Raw genomic sequence first — 22,852 nt, 5'->3', positions numbered from 1 at the left:
CTGCTCTGATCTTTATTTCTTTTCTTCTACTAATTTTGTGTTTGGTTTGCTCTTGTTTTTCTAATTCCTTAAGATGCATTGTACGTTGCTTTTTTGATGTTCTTCTACTTTTTTATGTAGGTGCTTATAGCTATAAACTTTCCTCTTAGTATTGCTTTCACTGGATCCCGTAGGTTTTGGTATGTTGTGTTTTCATTTTCATTTGTTTCAAGACACTTTTTAATTTCCTTCTTAATTTCTTGATTGACCCACTGGCCATCCAGGAGCATATTATTTAATTTCCATGTGTTTGTATAGTTTCCAGAATTCCTCTTGTAATTGATTTCTAGTTTTATTCCATTGTGGTCAGAGAAGATACTTGATATAATTTCTTATTTTTTTTTAATGTTTTAAGACTTGTTCTGTGGCCTAACATGTGATCTGTTTTTGGGAATGATCATGTGATCTGTTAGGTCCATTTGGTCTGTAGTGCAGATTAAGTCATTTCTTTGTTGGTTTTCTGTCTGGATGATCTGTCCAATGCTGAAAGTAGAGTGTTGAAGTCTCCAGCTATGATTGTATTGGGGTCTATCTTTCCCTTTCGTTCTAATATTTGCTTTATGTATCTCAGTGCTCCAGTGTTGGGTACATATATATTTATAATTGTTACATCATCTTGCTGAATTGACCATTTGACCTCCTTTGTCTCTTTTTATAGTTCTTGTCTTGAAATCTATCTAGTCTGGTTAAGTATAGCTACTTCTGCTCTACTCTTTTTTGGTTTCCATTTGCATGGAATATCTTTTTCCATTTCTTTATTTTCTTTTTTTGAGACAGAGTTTTGCTCTTGTTGCCCAGGCTGGAATGCAATGGCACGACCTTGGCTCACCACAACCTCTGCCTCCCAGGTTCAAGTGATCCTCCTGCCTCAGCCTCCCGAGTAGCTGGGATTACAGGCATGCACCACTACACCTGGCTAATTTTTTGTATTTTTAGTAGAGTCAGGGTTTCTCCATGTTGGTCAGGCTGGTCTTGAACTCCTGACCTCAGGTGATCTGCCCACCTCAGCCTCCCAAAATGCTGAGATTACAGGTGTGAGCCACCGTGCCTGGTTATTTCTTTATTTCCATTTGATGTGTGTCTTTATAGGTAAGGTGTGTTTCTTGTAGGCAACACATCTTTGGGTCTGGCTTTTTTATTCATTCAGCCACTGTGTCTTTTGATTGGAGAGTTTAGTCCATTTACATTCAGTGTTGTTACTGATAAGTAAGGATTTACTCCTGCCATTTTGTTAGTTGTTTTTTGGTTGTTTTGTGGTCTTTTCTTCTTTCTTTCCTTCCTTCCTATCTTCATTTTAGTGAAGGTGATTTTTCTCTGGTGGTATGTTTTAATTTATTTTTATTTTTTATGTATCTGTTATAGGTTGGGCTTTCTTTATAGGACAATGAAAACATTTGAAAATTGATTGTGAAGATTGTTGTTCAATTCAGTGAATATACCAAAAATCATTGAATTGTATACTTTAAATGGGTGAATTGTATGGTATGTGAATTATGTCCATTAAAAATATCAAGAACCTTTCTTTTTCTTTTCTTTTTGTTTTCTTTTGAGATGGAGTCTCGCTCTGTCCTTGAAGCTGAAGTGCAGTGGTGTGATCTCAACTCACTGCGCCTCCACCCTCTGGGTTCAACCGATTCTCCTGCTTCAGCCTCCCAACTAGCTGGGACTACAGGCACACGCCACCATGCCCAGCTACTTTTTGTATTTTTAGTAGAGACGGGGTTTCACCATATTGGCCAGGCTGGTCTTGAACTCCTGACCTCATGAGCCACCTGCCTTGGCCTCCCAAAGTGCTGAGATTACAGGCGTGAGCCACTGTGCCTGGCTTCTCAAGAACCTTTCATATGGCAAAAGATACCCGAAACCATATTAAAGAAAACCCAGACTTGGATTAATTATATGTAACATATAAAACTGTTAAAGGCTTAGTACCCAAAACACAAAAGGAATTTCTAAACATCAATAAGAAATAGACTAACACCCTATTAGTAAATTACCAGAGGATTCAGGCAGTTCACTTAAGATTGGGCCTAAATGGCTGAAGAAAAAAGCGGAAAGATGCTCTGTTTTGGGGAGATACAATTTAAAATAATAGAGATATCATTTCACATCTGTCTTTTTGGACCAAATTAATATGCCTTAGGAAATCAAGTGTTGGCACAAATCTCATGGAATGGAGCAGGCTCCTTCATTGCTGGGGAAGTGTAAACTGGTTGATCTCCTTGGAGCGTGGTCTGACAATATGAGGTTGAAGACAGGCCCTACTCTGTGACTTTGTTGTACTACAGCCACTCTTGTACCTGTTGCAGTGCCCTTGGTGGGTAAAACAGTAACAGGAACCCAGCTAGGCCCCTCACACTGGGATAACTCAACCACAAAACAATTACATATATACATCAGTGAAATTCAGCGAACTAGATCAACAGAGATCAACAGAGATGTCAGAAAAACAATGTTGAGTGAAAGTGGCATGGAAAATGTGTTACTGTTGATTTTTAGGGGCTGTTGATGCATCTCTTTGTCTCTAAAATTTAAACGCTGATACAGACTTTTTTAAAAATTGCTTTTTGCTAATGTTGTCGCAGTCTGCTCATATTTATAAGTGCTCATTGTGTGCCAACTACTGTTCTAGGGGCCAGGGGCCAGGGCTGTAGCCGTGAACAAAACAGGCAAAATCTCCACTCTCACTGGGCTCATAAAAGAGGGATGACAGATAGTAAACAAGTAGGAAAATAATTGTGCTCTTGGTTGACGCTAAACAATATGAAGGAAATAAAGCAGGGGCTGAGGGTGACCAGGGAAGGCGTGCAAAATCTCCACTCTCGTTGGGCTCATAAATGAGGGATGACAAACAGTAAACAAGTAGGAAAATAATTGTGCTCTTGGTTGATGCTAAACAATATGAAGGAAATAAAGCAGGGGCTGAGGGTGACCAGGGAAGGCGTGCTCTGAGGAGCTGCCTGTTAAACAGAGACTTGCATTTTTTTTTTTTAATTGAGACAGTCTCATTCTGTCCCTCAGGCTGGAGTGCAGTGGCGTGATCTTGGCTCACTGCAAACTCCGCCTCCCAGGTTCAAGCGATTCTCCTGCCTCAGCCTCCCTAGTAGCTGGGATTACAGGTGTGCACCACTACACCTGGCTAATTTTTGTATTTGTATTGGAGCGGGGTTTTGCCATGTTGGCCAGGCTGGTCTTGAACTCCTGACCTCAAGTGATCCACCCGCCTCGGCCTCCCAAAGTGCTGGGATTACAAGCATGAGCCACTGTGCCCAGCCATAGACGTGCGTTTTAAGAAGAGCAAACGTGGAAATGTTTGGGGAAAGCATCCAGGCAGATACAAAATTTTTCAGCTACATCATGGTCAAAAATGGTAAGAAGCATTAAATACTTATGAATAAACTTAATAAAAGAAGCGCAAATGTTAACACTGAAAACAGAAAACATTGTTCAAATAAGCAGCCTAAATAGACAGAAAGGCCTGCAAGGCTCTCGGACTAGCAGACAACATTGTTAAGAGAGCAGCACTCCCCAAACCGATCCACAGATTCAGTGAAGTCCCTGCCAGTCCCAGCTGATTTCTTTGCAGACATTGACAAGACGATCCTGAAGAATAGCAAGTCCAGTGTGGCCAAAGCCCAGGAGGGAGGAGGGGAAGTAGATGGCGATGCAGTCAGGGAGATTGGCAGGGCTTCTGAGTCCTGAAAACCCTGTGGGCCATGACAGGGAGCTATTGCCGACCTCTCCTAGGTCTGGTAGAAGCCTTAGGAGCTTTTAAGCAGGGCTAGGATGGCTGTGAGCTATATGGCAGTGAGCAGGACAGAATGTCGAATAAATAGAATTCAGCTTTTCAGTGGCAGGAAATAAGAGCATCCTCACTTTCTTTCTGTACATGTTGTTGTGTATATACTTGTGTCACATTACTGACCCACCTAAACCTTTCCTTAAGTGATATGGAAGTAACACTTAAGTGTTACTTATTTTTAAGTATTTATTATAGAATATTTAGAAGATTGAGGCTGGGTACAGTGACTCACACTTGTAATCCCAGAACTTTGGGAGGCTGAGGCAGGAGGATTGCTTGAGGCTAGGAGATCAAGACCAGCCTGGACAACATAGCGAGACCCCATCTCTTAAAAAGTAATAAATTAGCCGGGCATGGTGGCTCATGCCTATAATCCCAGCACTTTGGGAGGCCAAGGCGGGCAGATTACAAGGTCAGGAGTTCGAGACTAGCCTGGCCAATATGGTGAAACCCCATCTCTACTAAAAATACAAAAATTAACTGGGTGTGGCAGCACATGCCTGTAGTCCCAGCTACTCGGGAGGCTGAGGTGGGAGAATCACTTGAACCCAGGAGGCAGAGGTTGCAGTGAGCCGAGACTACACCATTGCTCCAGCCTGGGTCACAGAGTGAGACTCCGTCTCAAAGAAAAAATAAATAAAGAAAGAAAATTAGCCGGGCATATTGGTACACACCTTTAGTCCTGGCTACTCGGGAGGCTGAGGTGGAGGATAGCTTAAGCCTGGGAGTTCAAGGCTGCGGTGAGCTATGATCGCGCCACTGCACTCCAGCCTGGGTGACAGAGCGAGAGACCCTGTTTCTTAAAACACACACACACACACACACAAAATATTTAGAAGATTCAAACTGAAAGAGAATATGTATTCAGGATCCTGCCACTTTGAGGTAATGGCAGTTAACATTTAGTGTTTTTTCCTTCTAGTCTTTTGAATGAAGTTATGATCCGACATTTCTCAAATTCAGTAATGAGTGCCCATCCCACCCAGCTCACCCCCCAACACCTCAAAAGCAAACAAAAGAATCATAGCTTTCCTGTTGGCAAGTCAGTCCTTGAGGCTTCTGATTCATTTCTTTCAGGTGGAGCTGATCAGAATAATGTTCAGCATCAACCCCCTGGAGAACCTGAAGGTGTACATCAGCAGTCGGCCTCCCCTGGTGGTCTTCATGATCAGTGTGAGCGCCATGGCCATAGCTTTCCTGACCCTGGGCTACTTCTTCAAAATCAAGGAGATTAAATCCCCAGAAATGGCAGAGGTACAGTATGCTCTGACTTCTCCCGGGCTGGCTGGTCCTTGTGGAGTGGGGCAACACCCTGTGGCTTGCCATATAGCTTTCTTAGGTTTTGGCCTTTCTCTCCTAGTGAGAAAGATCAGTATTTATTCAGAATTTACTGTTTTCCATCTCCCCAGGACTCACTTTGTTAGGAAATACCTAGATGGGTATTGTTTGATTTAAATATGCTACCAGTTTCAGTTAGACTATTTCAGCAGTGAAACATGCACGTTGGAGAGTACATTTGTAAAATGATCTGTGTCAAAAAGCTGGAGACCTCACCTCTTTAATATTCCATCTCAAATGGGTTCATTGCTGTTTTAGAAAACAACGTTTGGTATTTTAAAACCACATATCATCATGGAGTTTTATCAGTTGTACTAATGGTTTTTTTCATGAGATAAGAAGGAATCCTAAAGAAATTCAAAAACAGGACCTAATTTCCAAATATGTTTGTTTTTTGTTTTTTGAGACAGAGTCTCACTCTGTCACCTAGTCTGGAGTGCAGTGGCGCAATCTCAGCTCACTGCAACTTGCACCTCCTGGGCTCAAGCGATTCTCCTGCCTCAGCCTCCTGAGCAGCTGGGATTACAGGTGCCTGCCACCACGTCTGGCTAATTTTTGTCTTTTTAGTAGAGACGGGGTTTCGCCATGTTGGCCAAGCTGGTCTCGAACTCCTGACCTCAGGTGGTCCACCCATCTCGGCCTCCCCAAGTGCTGGGATTACCGGCGTGAGCCACTGCACCCAGCCTAATTCCTGTCTTTTAGTAGGTTCCTTGGGTGCCTTCTCTTATTCTTTTTCCTTCTTCTTGGATTTGTTGGTGGGTGGAGGTGGGGGTGGGGGTGGGGCTGGGATTGCGTGGTTGCCGCACTGAGTATGCCTTGCAATAGAGAGGAGAGTTCTGTTCCATGTAATTGAGATCGTAGCTTTCTCTTGTGCTCTAGGGCATTCTAGATCTTAAGTGATCTTGGCAAAAGGAACCGCCTACACATGTGAACTCTTTCTAGCACAGTTCAAGTAACGAGTTTTAGCTATTTCTACCATGTAACCCTTTCAAAGAGTTTATTACTAAGAGACATACTGGCTGGCTTAATTCTCCCTCTTTTCTGACCCTGCCTCAATCTTTAAAGGTGGTGAAAACAGGCTGCCCCCACATCAGGGCTGAAAATGAATATTCTACTCAAAACTAAAGCTCCACAGCCTCCTGCCATTTCTTTCCCGCAGAGCTTGAGTCCATGTTGAGCACTTGGCCAAGGCCAGTGGTTGCAATGAAGCCTGGATAATTAGCCCTTAATAATCCAAATTAGGCCTGGTGGCTTTAACCGGCTGTTCAACGTGGACTCCAGCTCTGTAGGAACGCATTGTTGAGATGCTTTGGAACTTTGGTTATGATTAGTTTCGTGATTTTTATTTTCAAATGAGGATCCTAGGTTGTAGGAAAGGCAGTGGTGTATGGGAAACATTTGGGGCTGTGAATCAGAACTTAATGCTGATTCTACCTTGAACTAGAATTGGAGAGTCCCTAATTTGCCCTGGGCCTCAGTTTCTTCATGTCTAGGACTATGAAGGACTGGGACTAGAATGTTCATTTTCAACCCTAATGTACTAGAATGGTCAGTTGAGTTTGTAGGTGTTAGGGAAAATGTAATTTGATAGATGCAGTTGCAGTCTTACTAAATGTCACATACAGTTAAACTGATGCTGTAAGGGTAGACTTACTGGGCTGGGTAGGGGTTGCTCGGATGACTTTTTTTTTTTTTTTTGAGATGGAGTGTCACTCTGACACCCAGGCTGAGGCTGGACTTCAGTGGCGCGATCTTGGCTCACTTCAGCCTCTGCCCCGCTTCAAACGATTTTCGTGCCTCAGCCTTCCAAGTAGCTGGGATTACAGGCATGCGCCACCATGTTCAGCTAATTTTTTTATTTTTAGTAGAGACATGGTTTCACCATGTTGCCCATGCTGGTCTCGAACTCCTGGCCTCAAGTGATCCACCCTGCTTGGCCTCCCAAAGTGCTGGGATTACAGGTGTGAACTACCGTACCTGGCCTCAGATGGCTTTTTTTTTTTTTTTTTGAGACAGAGTCTCGCTCTGTCACCCAGGGTGGAGTGCAGTGGCACGATCTCTCACTGCAACCTCCACCTCCCAGGTTCAAGCGATTCTCCTGCCTCAGCCTCCCAAGCAAGTGGGATTACAGGCACACACCACCAACACCCGGCTAATTATTGTATTTTTAGTAGAGATGTGGTTTCACCATGTTGCTCAGGCTGGTCTCGAACTCCTGACCTCAAATGATCCACCTGTCTTGCCCTCCCAAAGTGCTGGGATTACAGGTGCGAGCCACCGTACCTGGCCCCTTCCTTTTTGAAATCGTTGCTGCTCTAAGGTGTCATCAAAAGTCCATAAGAAGGGGGGCAATGTCCCAAATGAGTATTAGTATTCACTGCTGTTTTGTGTTCTAGAGAAAGAGAGCAAGGTATGTGGAATTGACCTTTTGGGACATTATTTTAAGGTGACTTTATTTAAAGAAAAGAATTGTAGTTGCAAAATGAGTTTAGATTAATGCTTTTATTCAAGCTTTCTTTTCAAGTTTGGTTCTGAGGCTAGATCATTTTCGCTAAGTCTAATATGCTGGATTTTTTTAAAAGAAGATTTTCTTGAATAAATTGATTTGATTTCACAGTTTATTGAGTATCTTGTGCCAGTGAAGAGTTCATATTTTAGGTTGTGAATATAAAAGTGATTAGGAAAGCCACATCGTGCTGCCTGTGAAGAGGGTGGTGGCCGAGTTGTCATGATCTTAAATGATCAGCTCTGAATTGTAATTTGCTGATGTGCTGCGGTGCCACACTGGGGTCTTACCTGTATTCCCGTAGTGGGAGACAGGCGCTGCTCACACCCATTTCTCTTTCTTTCACTTTCCCAAAGGATTGGAATACTTTTCTGCTACGGTTCAATGATTTGGACTTGTGTGTATCAGAGAATGAAACGCTGAAGCATCTCACAAACGACACCACAACTCCGGAAAGCACAATGACCAGCGGGCAGGCCCGAGCTTCCACCCAGTCCCCCCAGGCCCTGGAGGACTCGGGTCCGGTGAATATCTCAGTCGCAATCACCCTAACCCTGGACCCACTGAAACCCTTCGGAGGGTATTCCCGCAACGTCACCCATCTGTACTCAACCATCTTAGGGCATCAGATTGGACTTTCAGGTATGCAGTAGCCACTTTCCATTCAGGCTCCTCAGGCAATCACTGTTACAAAAAGAGGATGCACTGTGTGTGTTTTTACTGACTATATTGTACTAGATTGTAGTCTTGCGCGTGTGTCTTTTTCTTGTTGAGTTTGAACTACATGAACCATTTCTGCTCCATCATTACATGGTAAAGTACCTGGCTAGAAGTAGTCTCTCAAAAGCCTGTAGGAATGAGAAACTGTGAAAAAACTGTAAGGGCTGTCTAATATTTACAAACACGTAATTTTTATTCAGGCTTGTCCTGTTGGAGTTTTCATTACTTACTACACATCTTCTATTAGTTTACAGATTTTTTAATGGCCATTGTTAGTCTGGCACTGTGCTAAGCTGCTGGGAGGAACTAGAAAATGACTAAGATGGCTGGATCCAGTGGCTCATGCATGTAATCCCAGCACTTTGGGAGGCTGAGGTGGGCAGATTGCCTGAGCTCAGGAGTTTGAGACCAGCATGGGCAATATGGTGAAACCCCATCACTACTAAAATACAAAAAATTGGCCAGGCACGGTGGCTCACGCCTGTAATCCGAGCACTTTGGGAGGCCAAGGTGGGCAGATCACAAGGTCAGAAGTTTGAGACCAGCCTGGCCAATATGGCAAAGCCCCGTCTCTACTAAAAATACAAAAATTAGCCAGGCGTGGTGGCAGGCACCTGTAGTCCCAGCTACTCGGGAGGCTAAGGCAGGAGAATAGCTTGAACCCAGGAGGCAGAGGTTGCAGTGAGCTGAGAATCATGCCACTGCACTCCAGCCTGGGCGACAGAGGGAGACTCTCTCTCCAAAAAAAAAAAAAAAAAAATCAGCTGGGCATGCAGGCGTGGTGGTGCACACTTGTAGTCCCAGCTACTCAGGAGGCTGAGGCAGGAGAATTGTTTGAACCCGAGACGTGGAGGTTGCGGTGAGCTGAGATCACACCACTGCACTCCAGCCTGGGCGACAGAGCGAGACTCCATCTCAGAAAAAGAAAAGAAAAGAAAATGCCTAAGATGGGCCCGTGCGCAGTGGCTCACGTCCGTAATCCCAGCACTTTGGGAGGCCGAGGTGGGTGGATCACTTGAGGTCAGGAGTTCAAGACCAGTCTGGCCAACATGGTGAAACACCATCTCTACTAAAAACACAAAAAAATTAGCCAGGCGTGGTGGCAGGCGCCTGTGATCCCAGCCACTCCGGAGGCTGAGGTGGGAGAATTACTTGAACCCTGGAGGTGGAGGCTACAGTGAGCCAAGATCATGCCACTGCACTCCAGTCTAGGCAACAGAGCGAGACTTCACCTCAAAAAAAAAAAAAGGCCTAACATTTGGTCTCTTCCTTTTGGAATTTTGGGGTTATGGAAGAGACAAAGATAAACATGAGTTAATGTTTATCAAACACTTATAATAGTTCCTGCCACAAAGGAAATGCTATGTAAGTGCTTGATAAGGGATATGAAAAATACATACTTATAAAATGTGGAACACTGCCCTTTGACCAGTACTAAACCCATGACAGATTGTAAGTGATACAGGAGAAGGGCTAGAAGGCAGTGGAAGCTGGAATAATCAGGAAAGGCTTCATATGGGCCTTGGAAGAATAACCTTTTGTTATTTGGTTACCAAAAGGCTTTTAAAAAAGTTCTTAGGCTGGATGCAGTGGCTCATGCCTGTAATCCCAGCACCTTGAGAGGCTGAGGCAGGAGGATTGCATGAGCTCAGGTGTTGAAGCCCAGCCTGGGCACATAGCAAACACCTGTCCTTGTGAAAAATTAAAAAAATTAACCAGGTGTTGTGGCGTGCACCTGTAGTCCCAGCTACTTGTGAGGCTGAGGTGGGAGGATTGCTCGAACCTGGGAGGTCGAGGCTACAGTGAGCTAAGATTGTACCACTGTACTCCAGCCTGGGCAATAGAGTGAGACCCTGTCTCAAAAAAAAAAAAAAAAAAAAAAGAAAACAAGAAACAAATAAAAAGTCCTTGAAGGAATTTAAGTGCCCACCAGCCTCCTATTGGCTGTTAGAGGTGAGAATATTCCCATAATAATCAAGGTATAGGTGACTTCTGGGTTTTCCATGTAGCAAGTGGACCTCTTGCTTATGGCATGGCATAAGGACACCTTCGGGATTTTTTTTTTTTTTTTTTATTGTTAATTTGAGATGGAGTCTCACTCCTGTCACCCAGGTTGGAGTGCAGTGGCACAATCTTGGCTCACTGCAACCTCTGTCTCCCGGGTTCAAGTGACTCTTCTGCCTCAGACTCCTGAATAGCTGGGATTATAGGCTCATGCCACCATGCCCAGCTAATTTTGTATTTTTAGTGGAGACAGGATTTTACCATGTTGGCCAGGCTGGTCTTGAACTTCTGACTTCAAATGATCCGCCCGCCTCAGCCTCCCAAAGTGCTGGGATTACAGGCATGAGCCACCATGCTTGGCTATTTTTTATTTTAATTTTTAAAATTTATTTTTTGAGACAGGGTCTTGATCTGTCGCCAGGCTAGAGTGCAGTGGTGTGATCATAGCTCACTGCAGCCTCAAACTCCTGGGCTAAAATGATCCTCCCTAGTACCTGGGACCACAGGTGTGCACTAGTACACCTGGCTGATTTTTAAAACTTTTTTGTAGAGACAGAGTCTTGCTGTCGTGTTCACGCTGGTCGTAAATTCCCGGCCTCAAGCAATCCCCCTGCCGCAGCCTTCTAAAGTCAAAGTGCTGGGACTACAGATGTGAACCACCATGCCTGGCAATACGTTGGTTTTAGTTTAAGCTTCATCACTTGCCTTTCTTAACTCTGAAACCCTCTGACCTCTGTTTGTTCATATGTAAAAGGGGAACAGCTGCACTTCTTCGGTCAAGTTCATGGGAGAGTAGTAAATTTTAAGTGAAATAATACATATAAAAGATGTTTGAAAATGGCTGGACGGCTGTGCAGAAATGCTGGGGATAATTCACCGAGCCCGAGCTTTTCATCTCTGATCTGCCCGAGGTCTGGTTTGGCATCTCCAGGCCACGTACTGGAAAGTGGCCACTTCCTTCGCTGCTTCGTGGCTCTGAGTTGAGTAGGACTCATGGTCAGGGTCAGGACTACTCTTGTTCCTCAGATCCCACAAAGGCAGGTGCCTGGGCTGATAGATGATTCCGTGTGGGTTTGATTTCAGAATTTATTTGTATCCCAGAGAATAACAAATATGTGGTTCTTGACTTTATAAAAAAAAGATTTCTCTTTCATAGGCAGGGAAGCCCACGAGGAGATAAACATCACCTTCACCCTGCCTACGGCGTGGAGCTCAGACGACTGCGCCCTCCACGGTCACTGTGAGCAGGTGGTATTCACAGCCTGTATGACCCTCACGGCCAGCCCCGGGGTGTTCCCCGTCACTGTGTAAGTGTACCCGGCACCCGGTGAATGCGCGTAACAAGCTCCACTTGCTGTGAGTACGGCTGGGCTGCTTCGGCCGTAAATTCTCAGGATGGCTCACTTCACATTTCTTTATAGAATTATCTCTACTCAGACCTATCTAAAGGATTATTTAATTTGTCTAAAGGATTATTTAATTTGGAATTCTAAAGATAGAGCTTCTGCATATAAAATCAGAAAGTTAGTGCCCCCTCGAGGCAGTAAAAGCACCTGGCTGTTGTTGGGCATTCATAGGATGTCTTTCCTGCAGGAGTAGAAGCAGCAAGTCACAGAAAAGAGGCTCACTGTGGCCGGGTGCAGTGGCTCAGGCCTGCGATCCCAGCACTGTGGGAGGCTGAGGTGGGAGGATCACTTGAGCCCCGGAGTTCAAAACCAGCCTGGACAACATATAGGGAGAACCTGTCTCTATTTAAAAAAAAAAAAAAAGGCAAAAAGAAAAGAGGCTCTCTAAAGATAAAGGTTTTCAGCCAGGTGCAGTGTCTCATGCCTATAATCCCAGCACTTTGGGAGGCCAAGGTGGGCAGATCACCTGAGGTCAGGAGTTCAAGACCAGCCTGGCCAACATAGTGAAACCCCATCTCTACTAAAAATATAAAAATTAGCCGGGCATGATGGCACATGTCTGTAATCCCAGCTACTCGGAGGCTAAAGCAGGAGAATTGCTTGAACCTGGGAGGCAGAGGTTGCAGTGAGCTGAGATCGCGCCACTGCACTCCAGCCTGGGAGATAGCAAGACTCCGTCTCAAAAAAATAAATAAATCAAATAAAATAAAGATAAAGGTTTTGTTCATCTCCATTATCCAGAAAGATAGTTTAAAATCATTGATTTTAGTTTATCTTGATTTTAGTTTTAAATCAAGTGTAATCAAAACTTATTTTCCGTTAAACAATTACTAATTTTAAAATGTAACATTTTAAATCATTTCCCATTAAACAATTACTTTAATTTTACCTACGAATTTGAAAATTAGTTTTAAAATCAAATATAAATTGAACTTTATTTTCCATTAAACAATTAAGGTTTTTGAAGGAAAACTTCAGTGTTTTTGAGCAGCATTCAGTGTTATTGCTTTGCATTTTAGGTTTTTTGTTGTTTTTTTTTTTTTTTGGTCTCTCCTGTCTCTATAAAGGAGATAATTATCTATAAATAGGTGAAATACATAAGATATAGCCTATTTAAAAGAATTCTATGGTGAATCGTTTTTAAATAAGAATTATCTAGAGATTTGTCTATTTTAGACATTTGGAGGTTTGTAGGACAAGATCACATTAAGTGAAACATTACTTTGTGTTACAGTAACTGATATAGAATTTTGTAGGTAAAGCTTCCAGTTGTAACTAAGTGATATGCTTTGGGCCGGGTGCAATGGCTCACGCCTGTAATCCCAGCTACTTGAGAGGCTGAGGCAGGAGAATCAGTTCAACCTGGGAGGTGGAGGTTTCAGCGAGGTCACACCAGCCTGGGCAACAGCGAGACTCTGTCTCAAACAAACAAACAAAAAAGGATGATATAGTTCGGCTGTCTCCCCACCCAAATCTCATTTTGAATTGTAGTTCCCATAATCCTCATGTGTCATGGGATGGACCCAGTGGGAGGTAATTGAATCTTGGAGATTGTTACCCCCATGCTGCTGTTCTCATGATAGTAAGAGAGTTCCCATGAGATATGATGGTTTTATAAGGGGTTTTCCACCTTTTATTTGGCACTTCTCTTTGCTGCCGCCATGTGAAGAAGGATGTGTTTGCTTCCACTTCCGCCATGCTTGTAAGTTTCCTGAGGCTTCCCCGACCATGCTGAACTGTGAGTCAATTAAGCCTCTTTCCTTTATAAATTACCAGTCCTGGGTATGTCTTTATTAGCAGCGTGAGAACGGACTAATATACTAAGAGTTTAGCTAATTTGAGAAGATAGGCTTAAAAGGGGCTTATGTGCTTTGCATCACATGTGAGAGGACTGTAGGCTGAATTCTGAAGGCAAAAATCCAACACCCAAACTCCTAAATGTCAGGCACCTATTTATTTTTCTGTTATATTTTTATTTTTTTAAAAAGGCCCTCAAACTAAAATATAATGGTATTTATCTCAAAGAAGCATGAACATGTAAGTTACATTTTTCCTTTCCATGTGTGTTGCTGTGTTCAGTGTTTTTACCAGCTGCTGTGGGGGTGACACAAGTGAATGACTCAGGCCACTGAGCACGTGTCTTTCCTCCTCCTCTTCTCCTGCAGACAGCCACCGCACTGTGTTCCTGACACGTACAGCAACGCCACACTCTGGTACAAGATCTTCACAACTGCCAGAGATGCCAACACAAAATACGCCCAAGATTACAATCCTTTCTGGTGTTATAAGGGGGCCATTGGAAAAGTCTATCATGCTTTAAATCCCAAGCTTACAGTGATTGTTCCAGATGTAAGTGAGAAAAATCGTGTGTGTGTGCGTGTGTGCGTGCATATGCACATGTGTGCGCATGTGCTGCAACCGTTGGTGTAGGCCCTGCTGACTTCCCTGGGTAAGCGTATCCTCTGCCACTTTAGATTTCCAGGTGAGTTAGGACACTAGGCGGAGTGGTGGATGCTTGGAAAAACATGTTACCCATTGGTTAAGAAAAATCTGGTTTTTCTCTTCATTTTCTCTGTTGTTCACCAGCAGTTATTTCTTGAGCAACTGCCTAATCCCTGGGGGGGTTACAAGGGATCCTTCTATTGATATTATCTTAGAGGGATGTTCACAGACATTCATAGAAGACTAGTTAGTGTCCGTGTGAACAAGAAATAGTGCTGCTTAGAGTTCTGAAAGGTAGAAGTGAGTAGTAGGAGGAGATGAATCTTCGGCTAGAGAGTGAGGCCTGAATAGGATTTAACTTAACCAAGAGGCAAGGGGAAGAAAATACTTACCTATCTCGTCTAGTAGCTGTGTGCTAGCTCAGCTTCCTACTTAGACTTCAGCCCACTTATTTTTTTAGAGACAGGATCTTGCTCTGTCGCCCAGATTGGGGTCTAGTGGTGCAATTATAGCTCACTGCAGCTTCAGACTCCTGGGCTCAAGCTTCCCAAGTGGCTGGGACTACAGGTGCATGTCACCATGCCGGGAGAATTTTTAAACTTTTTGTAGAGACGGGGTCTTGCTGTGTTGCCCAGGCTGGTCTTGAACCCCTGGTCTTAAGCGATCCTCCTGCCTTGGCCTCCGAAGTTGCTGGGATGACAGGTATGAGCCGCTGCACCTGGCCTGAGCCCACTTTTTAACACTGCTTTGATATTTTGTAAATATGTTCCTTTCTGGCAGTGTGTGTTAGCTAGATCTCTCTTCTTTTGGCCTGGCCCTTTGCCCTTTTCTTTTTTTATTTTGAATTTTCTTTATTTTTTTTTTGAGATGGAGTCTTGCTCTGTCGCCCAGGCTGGAGTGCAGTGGCACAATCTTGGTTCGCTGCAACCTCTGCCTCCTGGATTGAAGTGATTCTAAGTAGCTGGGATTACAGGCACCTGCCACCACGCCCAGCTAATTTTTGTATTTTTAGTAGAGATGGGGTTTTGCCATGTTGGCCAGGTTGGTGTTGAACTCCTGACTTCAGGTGATCCTCCCACCTCAGCCTCCCAAAGTGCTGGGATTATAGGCATGAGCCACTGCGCCCGACATTTGCCCTTTTCTGGGGCTCATTTGTAGGCCAGGGTCCTGCAGGAGCCAGCTGTGGAGGTCAGGCTAGATGGTGGGCTGAGGCCCTTCGTGCCTGGCCAAGGGCAGTCCCTGCCTGTGTTTGGGGCGTGGAGGTTGGTAAAGCAGTGTGTTGAGAAGACTGAGCTGCCCCGCTATACTATAAATGACCGGGGGAGCCCAGAGCTGTCCTGAGGCCTGGAGATATTAGAGGGTAAAGGAATGGAAGCATGTCTGGGGTCCCTCTAGTAACTTTCAGGGCCTGGGGATTGACTGCATGTGGGAGGTCAAAGGGCAGTGAATCAAGGATGATCTCAGCATTTTCATCCAAGGACTTAGAGAAGTAGAGAAAAGCAGGAGGAAGGAGGTGATCCTGGGGAGAGGTGAGGTGCCGAGGCCTTCCTGGTGGGGGCATAGCCACGAGTTAGGAATGCAGCCTCGGCTGTCAGCCGTGCAACCTGAGGGCAGTCTTATGACGAGGATGTGTCCAGAAAGGAGTGGGGCTTAAAGACGGAGTGTCTGCAGCGTTGGCAGGGGAGGAAGCCTGCTGGAGGGGCAGGGTTCAGGCAGTGTGGGGGTGCAGAAGGCAGGGCAGAGGACAGCGCTAGGAAGGAGTGGGTGCTCTCCAACAGAGGCTCGGGAGCACCATGTCTTCACTTAATGAGACCCAGCTTTGGTCATTTATGAGACAAAAGGAGAAACCTCCTCTTGCAGCCTAAGAAGAAAAGTTGTGGGAAGTCTGGAGGCTGTCAATCCTGTCTCTCAAAACCCAGCATTAAAACCTTTCAGTCGCTCATAGCAGATGTTTCTGATTTTTTTTCTCTTCTTTATTTAGGATGACCGTTCATTAATAAATTTGCATCTCATGCACACCAGTTACTTCCTCTTTGTGATGGTGATAACGATGTTTTGCTATGCTGTTATCAAGGGCAGACCCAGCAAATTGCGTCAGAGCAATCCTGAATTTTGTCCCGAGAAGGTGAGCGGTGGATGGGGTCCGGCCAGCATTTTGCTAGAGGTCTCTGTATACAGAAAGTCCCAGTTATCCTTATTCCATTTATTGTGGGTGGCACCTTTCGTCTAAAGAAATGACAGTCATCCCTCGGTATCCGAGGAGGATTGGTTCCAGGACCCTGATGGATACCAAAATTCGTGAATGTCCAAATCCCTTCTGTAAAATGGTACAATATTTGCATATGACCTCTGCACATCCTCTGTAACTTTTTTTTTTGAGATGGAATCTTGTTCTGTCGCCCAGGCTGGAGTGCAGTGGCACTATCTGAGCTCACTGCAGCCTCCGCCTCCCGGGTTCAAGCAATTCTCCCACCTCAGCCTCCTGAGGAGCTGGGATTACAGTCACAAGCCACCACACCCCACTAATTTTTTGCATTTTTAGTAGAGACCAGGTCTCACCATGTTGGCCAGGCTGGTCTCAAACTCCTGACCTCAAATGATCCACCCACCTTGGCCTCCCAAAGTGCCGGAATTACAGGTGTGAGCCACTGCGCCCAGCTCATCCTCTGTAACATTAATCTCCAGATTACTTTCTTTTTTTTTTTTTTTTTTTTGAGACAGAGTTTTGCTCTGTCACCAAGGCTGGAGTGTAGTGGCACGATCTCGGCTCACTGCAACCTCCGCCTCCTGGGCTCAAGTGATTCTCCTGCCTCAGCCTTCAGAGTAGCTGGGATTACAGGCATGCGCCACCACACTCAGCTAATTTTTGTATTTTTAGTAGAGACAAGGTTTCACCATGTTGTCCAGGCTAGTGTTGAACTGCTGATGTCAAGTGATCCACCTGCCTTGGCCTCCCAAAGTGCTGGGATCACAGGCGTGAGCCACTGGGCCCAGCTTCTAGGTTACTTATAATACCTAATACAATGTAAATACTATGTAAATAGTTGTTACAGTGTATTTTTAAAACTTGTGTTATTTTTATTGTTGTATTCTTATATATTGGTTTTTTTCTTTTGAGTATTTTTGCTTTTTTTAATTTTTTTTTTTTTTTTGAGACAGGGTCTCGCTTTGTCACCCAGGCTGGAGTAGAGTGGTGCGATCATAGCTCATGACTCAATCATAGTTCACTGCAGCCTTGACCTCCCAGGCTCAAGCGATTGTCACCCTCCCGAGTAGCTGGGACCACAGGCGTGCATCACCACACCTGGTTAATTTTTGTATTTTTTGAAAAGACAGGGTTTCGCCACCTTGCCCAGGCTGGTTTTGAATTCCTGGGCTCAAGCGATCCACCCACCTTGGCCTCTCAAAGATTACAGGTGATTACAGGTGTGAGCTACCATGCCCAGCCTTCTTTTGTGTATTTTTAGTTGAATCTGTGGATATGAAACCCACAATTACAGAAGGCCAGCTGTAGTTTCTGTCTTCATTAGAAGTGTCTTTACCCTCAACCTAAATTATGATGTTGGATTTTTAATCATATACCCAAGCCTCTGTCGCTATTAAAGGGAGTGACTTGGCAGTTGTTCTCAAGTCTCCACTGGAGCACTACTGACTCTGGGTAGCTGCCTCCTCTGTAGTCCATCAGCATAAGCAGTCTTTTAACAGAATGCTTATCAAGGTTTAAAGACAGTTACCTCAGCTAGGTGCACCTGTAATCCCAGGACTTTTAGGAGGCCGAGGCAGAAGGATCACTTGAGCCCAGGAGTTCGAGACAAGCCTGGGCAACATAGTGAGAACCCATCTCTACTAAAAGTTAAAAAATTAACCAGATGTAATGGTGCATGCGTGTATTCCCAGCTACTGGGGAGGTTGAGGAAGGAGGATTGCTTGAGCCCAGAAGTTGGAAGCTGCAGTAACCTATGATTGCACCACTGCACTCCAGCCTGGACGACAGAGCGAGACTGTGTCTCAAAAAAACAAAAACCAGTTAATTCTGTCTCCGCACAGTGGTTCCAGATGGGCTGCGTCTTGCAGGAGACTTTGAGATTTCTAGTCATTGCTTCCTAGGTGAGATTTTCTTCTTAGGGATTTAGTAGCTTCACTGCCTGCTTGATATGTGCAGTTAGTGTGGCGTCCTGGTCTTTGGGTAGGGCTGAGTTACCTAGGCTTCCCTTTCTTGACTGGTTTCCCTGGCTTGCTGTCTTCCAGGTGGCTTTGGCTGAGGCCTAATTCCACAGCTCCTTGTTTTCTGAGAGAGACTGAGAGAACCATAATCCTTGCCTGCTGAACCCAGCCTGGGCCTGGACGCTCTGTGAATACATTATCTTGTGATGTTGGGTTATTCCAGCCAAAGACATTTCAAGTGCCTGTAACTGATTTGTACATATTTATAAAAATCTATTCAGAAATTGGTCCAATAATGCACGTGCTTTGCCCTGGGTACAGCCAGAGCCCTTCAACCCCACCTTGGACTTGAGGACCTACCTGATGGGATGTTTCCACATGTCTCTAGAGAAGGATTCCTGGATCTAGCTGGTCACGACGATGTTTTCACCAAGGTCACGGGGGCATTGCGTCGCTGGTGGGGTTGAAGTTTGGTTTGGTTCTTGTTTCAGCCCAATATGTAGAGAACAGTTGAAACAGTCTGCACCTTTGCTATGGTGTTGCATTTCCAAAGCCACCAATCCATTTTGTGGATTTTATGTGTCTGTGGCTTAATAATCATAGTAACAACAATAATACCTTTTTCTCCATTTTGCTTGCAGGAAACATACCTAAGTTTTTTTTGTTTTGTTTTTGTTGTTTTGTTTTTTGTTTTCCTTTATGAAGAAAAAATAAAATAGTCACATTTTAATACTACTCTAGTTAGGACAGACTTGTGCTTTTATCCTGAGTAAAAAGTTAAATATTTAAGTCACGTACATGGTAAAGATCTAAGTTTCATTTTCCACATGGATGACAACTTGGTCTTGTTGGAGCTGGCACAGAAGGTTCTACTGTCTTGTCGTCCACTCTTGTCCCTCCCTTCTGTTATCAAAGTTAAAGCGCCTCTTCACTCAAAAGGGCTTCAAGATGTAAATGGCCCTAGAGTTAGAGTGACCGTTTGCTCTTCTGCTTTCTGGAATGTAGATGACAGTATGGAAAGAAAGAATAATGATTCGGTCTAATAGGAAAGGATTTCTTCTTTCTTTCTTTTTTAAAGAGTGGGTGGATTTCCTCCTTTTTGTTTTGCTTTTATTTTTATGCGACTAACATATCTTCAGAAGGAAAATGGCAACTAGTAGATCAGTAAAATTATGAAAACGATGCCTGTGAAATTTGAAGGAATGCAATTCTGATTTGCCATTTATCAGGGAAAATCGAAAGCATTTTTCTTGTAACTTTTTTTCTTTTTCTTTTCTATTTTTTTTTTGGGGGGAGGCAGGGTCTTGCTCTGTCCCTCAGGCTGGAGCTTAGCTCAGTGCAGCCTCCAACTCCTGGGCTCAAGCAATCCTCCCACTTTAGCCTCCTGAGTAGCTGGGACTACAGGCGTGTGCCACTGCGCCTGGCTAATTTTTAAATTTTTTTGTAGAGACAGAGTCTCCCTCTGTTGCCCAGGTTGGTCTGGAACTCCTAGCTTCAAATGATCTTCTCACCTCGGCCTCCCAAAATCCTGGGATTCCAGGCGTCAGCCACCGCGCTCAGCCCTCTTAAAACATTTTGTTTGATTGTCTAGTCCCTGTCTCTTTTTCCTTCTAAGGAAAACCATTTAAGCAAAACCATACATTATCTTTTCCAGTCCTTTCTTGTATTCTTAATGTTTTTTTAGATAACTTTTTGCCTTAATAGCTCATTGTCACTAATAACTTCTGTGTTCTCCCAGGCAGTGTTATAACAGAAGGGCAATGAAAACCTTGGACATGACCATGAGTACTTCCTTTCCTTAACTCTCTAGGTTTGTAGTCTGTTTTAAATTAGGATTAGTTCCTGCATTCTGAAATACATTGGCCTAGAACATTTTATCCCAGGCATTTTTGAATGGAAAACAGTTGCGTGCTTTTATTGAAGATTGTTAAAATAATCACCATAGTCACTTGATATGTTAGTATTTTTCTTTTTCCTTTTAGTATGTTTCAAGTGCAGTAATCGTACTTGTCTATCCAGTTTCTTTGTATGATACGAGTTGCTTACATGATGCATGGCTAACTTGTTAATTTAGTTTTCTCTTTAGAGACTTTGAGACCCTTAAGAGACAAGATTGAGAAAGAGCCATGTGGCTTGGCTCTAGAAACGTCATTATCATTAGGACCATCAGATTTTAGATTAAGCTGCTATTGAATTAATAAAATCCCAATGAAGCAGAGTTATAAGGATAGATTTATAGCTGGCAGAGTGGTATCAAAGGAGAAAGACAGTGAAAAAGCCAATTTCACTGGTTCGTTCAATCCAGCTTGTTGCTAATATTAGTTACCCTTGTTTTAATGACAGAGAGTGGCTGGAATCTGTAGCCAGGGGAGGGGCAACACTGTTAGGTGTGAGGAAAGGAAGTGCCAAAAATGCCTGGACAGATGGCTTGTCCCAAGGCCAGGACACACACTTTAAAATCCAACATTCACCTAAGCAAGTAATTCCTAAAGATCTTACAGAAACGCAGAGTCAATCAGGTTTATAAAGGAAGGCTGAGGGGAGAGAGGAGGCCCTGGGGGCCTGGACAAAGAGGCCTAGGACCTGAAGAGACTCCAGCGAGTCTCAGGAAGCCCAGGGGACCTGTCACCATTTGGGCACTTCCCAGGCTCAATGCTCAGCCGGAGTTTGCTGGTGGACCTCAGGATTCAAAGTGTGCGACAGACGGGGTGCGCTTGCTGTTTAGGGCGGCCCCGTGCAGGAGCACCAGCTCACCCTCAGGCATCTCGGACTGGAGGGCCAGCGGAAGGTCAGCAACTTACTCTTAAAACGATTGTTTCGGATCATATTGATCTCTTTCCTTTTTCCTTTTGTCCTTTCGCTGTATGACTTGAATCAGTTTTGATTCTATTCGTAAGTGTTTCTTGTCGTGAGGCACCTGCCATGTCTGTTGCGTTTTCCTCGGCAGCGTGTAGGGCTTTAGCTTCCTGGGTTTTCACCCCTCCTGCAGGCACTGTGGGGTCCTGAGGGCCAGCGGGTCCGTTTCACCTCTTGCTGCATGATGGTCAGTAGCTGATCTGTTATGGCATTCACTTCCAGATTAATTTTCCGTGTTTGAAGTATGTGCATATGTGCTTTATAGAATAAAACATCTGAATTTATTTGCTCTGCGTCTTCTTCCTCCAGCCGGATGGGTGTTTTCTAAGGGAAGAACGTGTGTGATCAGCAGCTGAGGGTTTTTTGCAAGCTGCTGCTTTGAAATGTCACTTGTCATTTGGACGAGGGGTGGTCATTGTTCTGCTGAAGGCAGCCTCACCAAGCACATGCATCTTCCCCCTGAGGGTACAAAACCTCCTGTAGCTTGCTAGACCAACAAATGCTTGCAGGCCTGACCCTAATCCTGCCCCAAGGAAGTAAATAATAAATACAGACCAGCAGGGAGCACTGAATAGACATAGGAGTTCCAAGACACACCTCTCGGTGACATAAACCCTCAGCATACACTAAGCCTGTATGCCCAGCCGCAGGTGCCCAGCCCGCTCTGCGGTCTCCTGTTGCCCGCTCTAGACCTCCTTTGCCAAGACAGTGCATCCTCCGCAATTTCTATAGCTAAAGGGAGATCGTATTCACGAATGCGAATCCTTCCCTTTCCAGCAGCCAGAGGCTCTGTGTCCCTTCCCTTCCCTCCCCAGCAGGCGCTGGGGTCGCAAGGTCAGTCTGGTGGTTGAGGAAGGTGCTACTCAATGAGCTCTTTGTTCCTTCCGCCTCCACCTCTCCCTGCCTCCTGCCTGGAACAGGCAAACTCTGCGTGGAGCGTGGTATTATTCCCTGCTCTCTCCTTGGGCTCAAGTATTTGTGTAGGTGGTGATTCACCTCCATCCCAGTACAGAATACGCCTTGGAGAAGAAGAGCTCTTGTCTCTCTGCTGTCTTAGCCTGGTAAAACCTGATACGTGCCAGGTTCTCAAGTCAGGTCAGAGGTTTTGCTTTAAAATCATTTCATTTTCCCGGTGGGCCCCCTGTGCTTCCAGTTCCCTCACACTCATGGATGTGCAAGGATTCCCCCAGAAGTGGAATGAACGCAGAGACTATAGCACTCCGGAGTCTACCCAAGGTCACTGTGAACTTAGTTGCTGTCTCAAAGAAACATATTCTTGCCTGGAGTTCGAGACCAGCCTGGCCAACATAATGAAACCCCGTCTCTACTGAAAATATAAAAATCAGCCGGGCCTAGTGGGGGGCGTCTGTAGTCCCAGCTACTTGGGAGGCTGAAGCAGGAGAATCGCTTGAACCCGGGAGGCAGAGGTTGCAGTGAGCTGAGATCACGCCACTGGACCCCAGCCTGGGAAACAGAACAAGACTTTGTCTCAACAAAATAAAATAAGAAGGGTATCCCTGCCCATTTGAGAGCCCACATTGTTTCCACCTCTGAAGACCACGCACACTTCACATA

The 22,852-nt window shown here is 44.7% G+C and overlaps 1 protein-coding gene across 5 annotated transcripts in view; it reads left to right on the top strand.

Moving 5' to 3' along the window:
- Positions 1 to 21,561, top strand: part of TMEM248 (transmembrane protein 248) — a 37,459-nt gene extending 15,898 nt beyond the window's left edge. For 4 of the 5 annotated variants that reach the window (XM_024249782.3, XM_024249783.3, XM_024249785.3 and 1 more), the window contains 6 exons: positions 4,919 to 5,095; positions 8,042 to 8,327; positions 11,566 to 11,716; positions 13,981 to 14,164; positions 16,239 to 16,382; positions 18,506 to 21,561. In XM_024249782.3, coding sequence (XP_024105550.1) covers positions 4,937 to 5,095; positions 8,042 to 8,327; positions 11,566 to 11,716; positions 13,981 to 14,164; positions 16,239 to 16,382; positions 18,506 to 18,526 — 945 coding nt within the window. In that variant the 5' untranslated portion in view covers positions 4,919 to 4,936 and the 3' untranslated portion in view covers positions 18,527 to 21,561. The remainder of the gene's footprint in view (positions 1 to 4,918; positions 5,096 to 8,041; positions 8,328 to 11,565; positions 11,717 to 13,980; positions 14,165 to 16,238; positions 16,383 to 18,505) is intronic. The other variant, XM_054560455.1, reaches the window with a different exon arrangement.
- Positions 21,562 to 22,852: the final 1,291 nt, after the last annotated feature.

This window comes from Pongo abelii, chromosome 6, assembly GCF_028885655.2.
Source record: "Pongo abelii isolate AG06213 chromosome 6, NHGRI_mPonAbe1-v2.0_pri, whole genome shotgun sequence".
NCBI lineage: Eukaryota > Metazoa > Chordata > Mammalia > Primates > Hominidae > Pongo > Pongo abelii.
The sequence above is the reverse complement of the archived record's forward strand: the minus strand, read 5'-3'. Positions and strand labels throughout refer to the sequence as shown.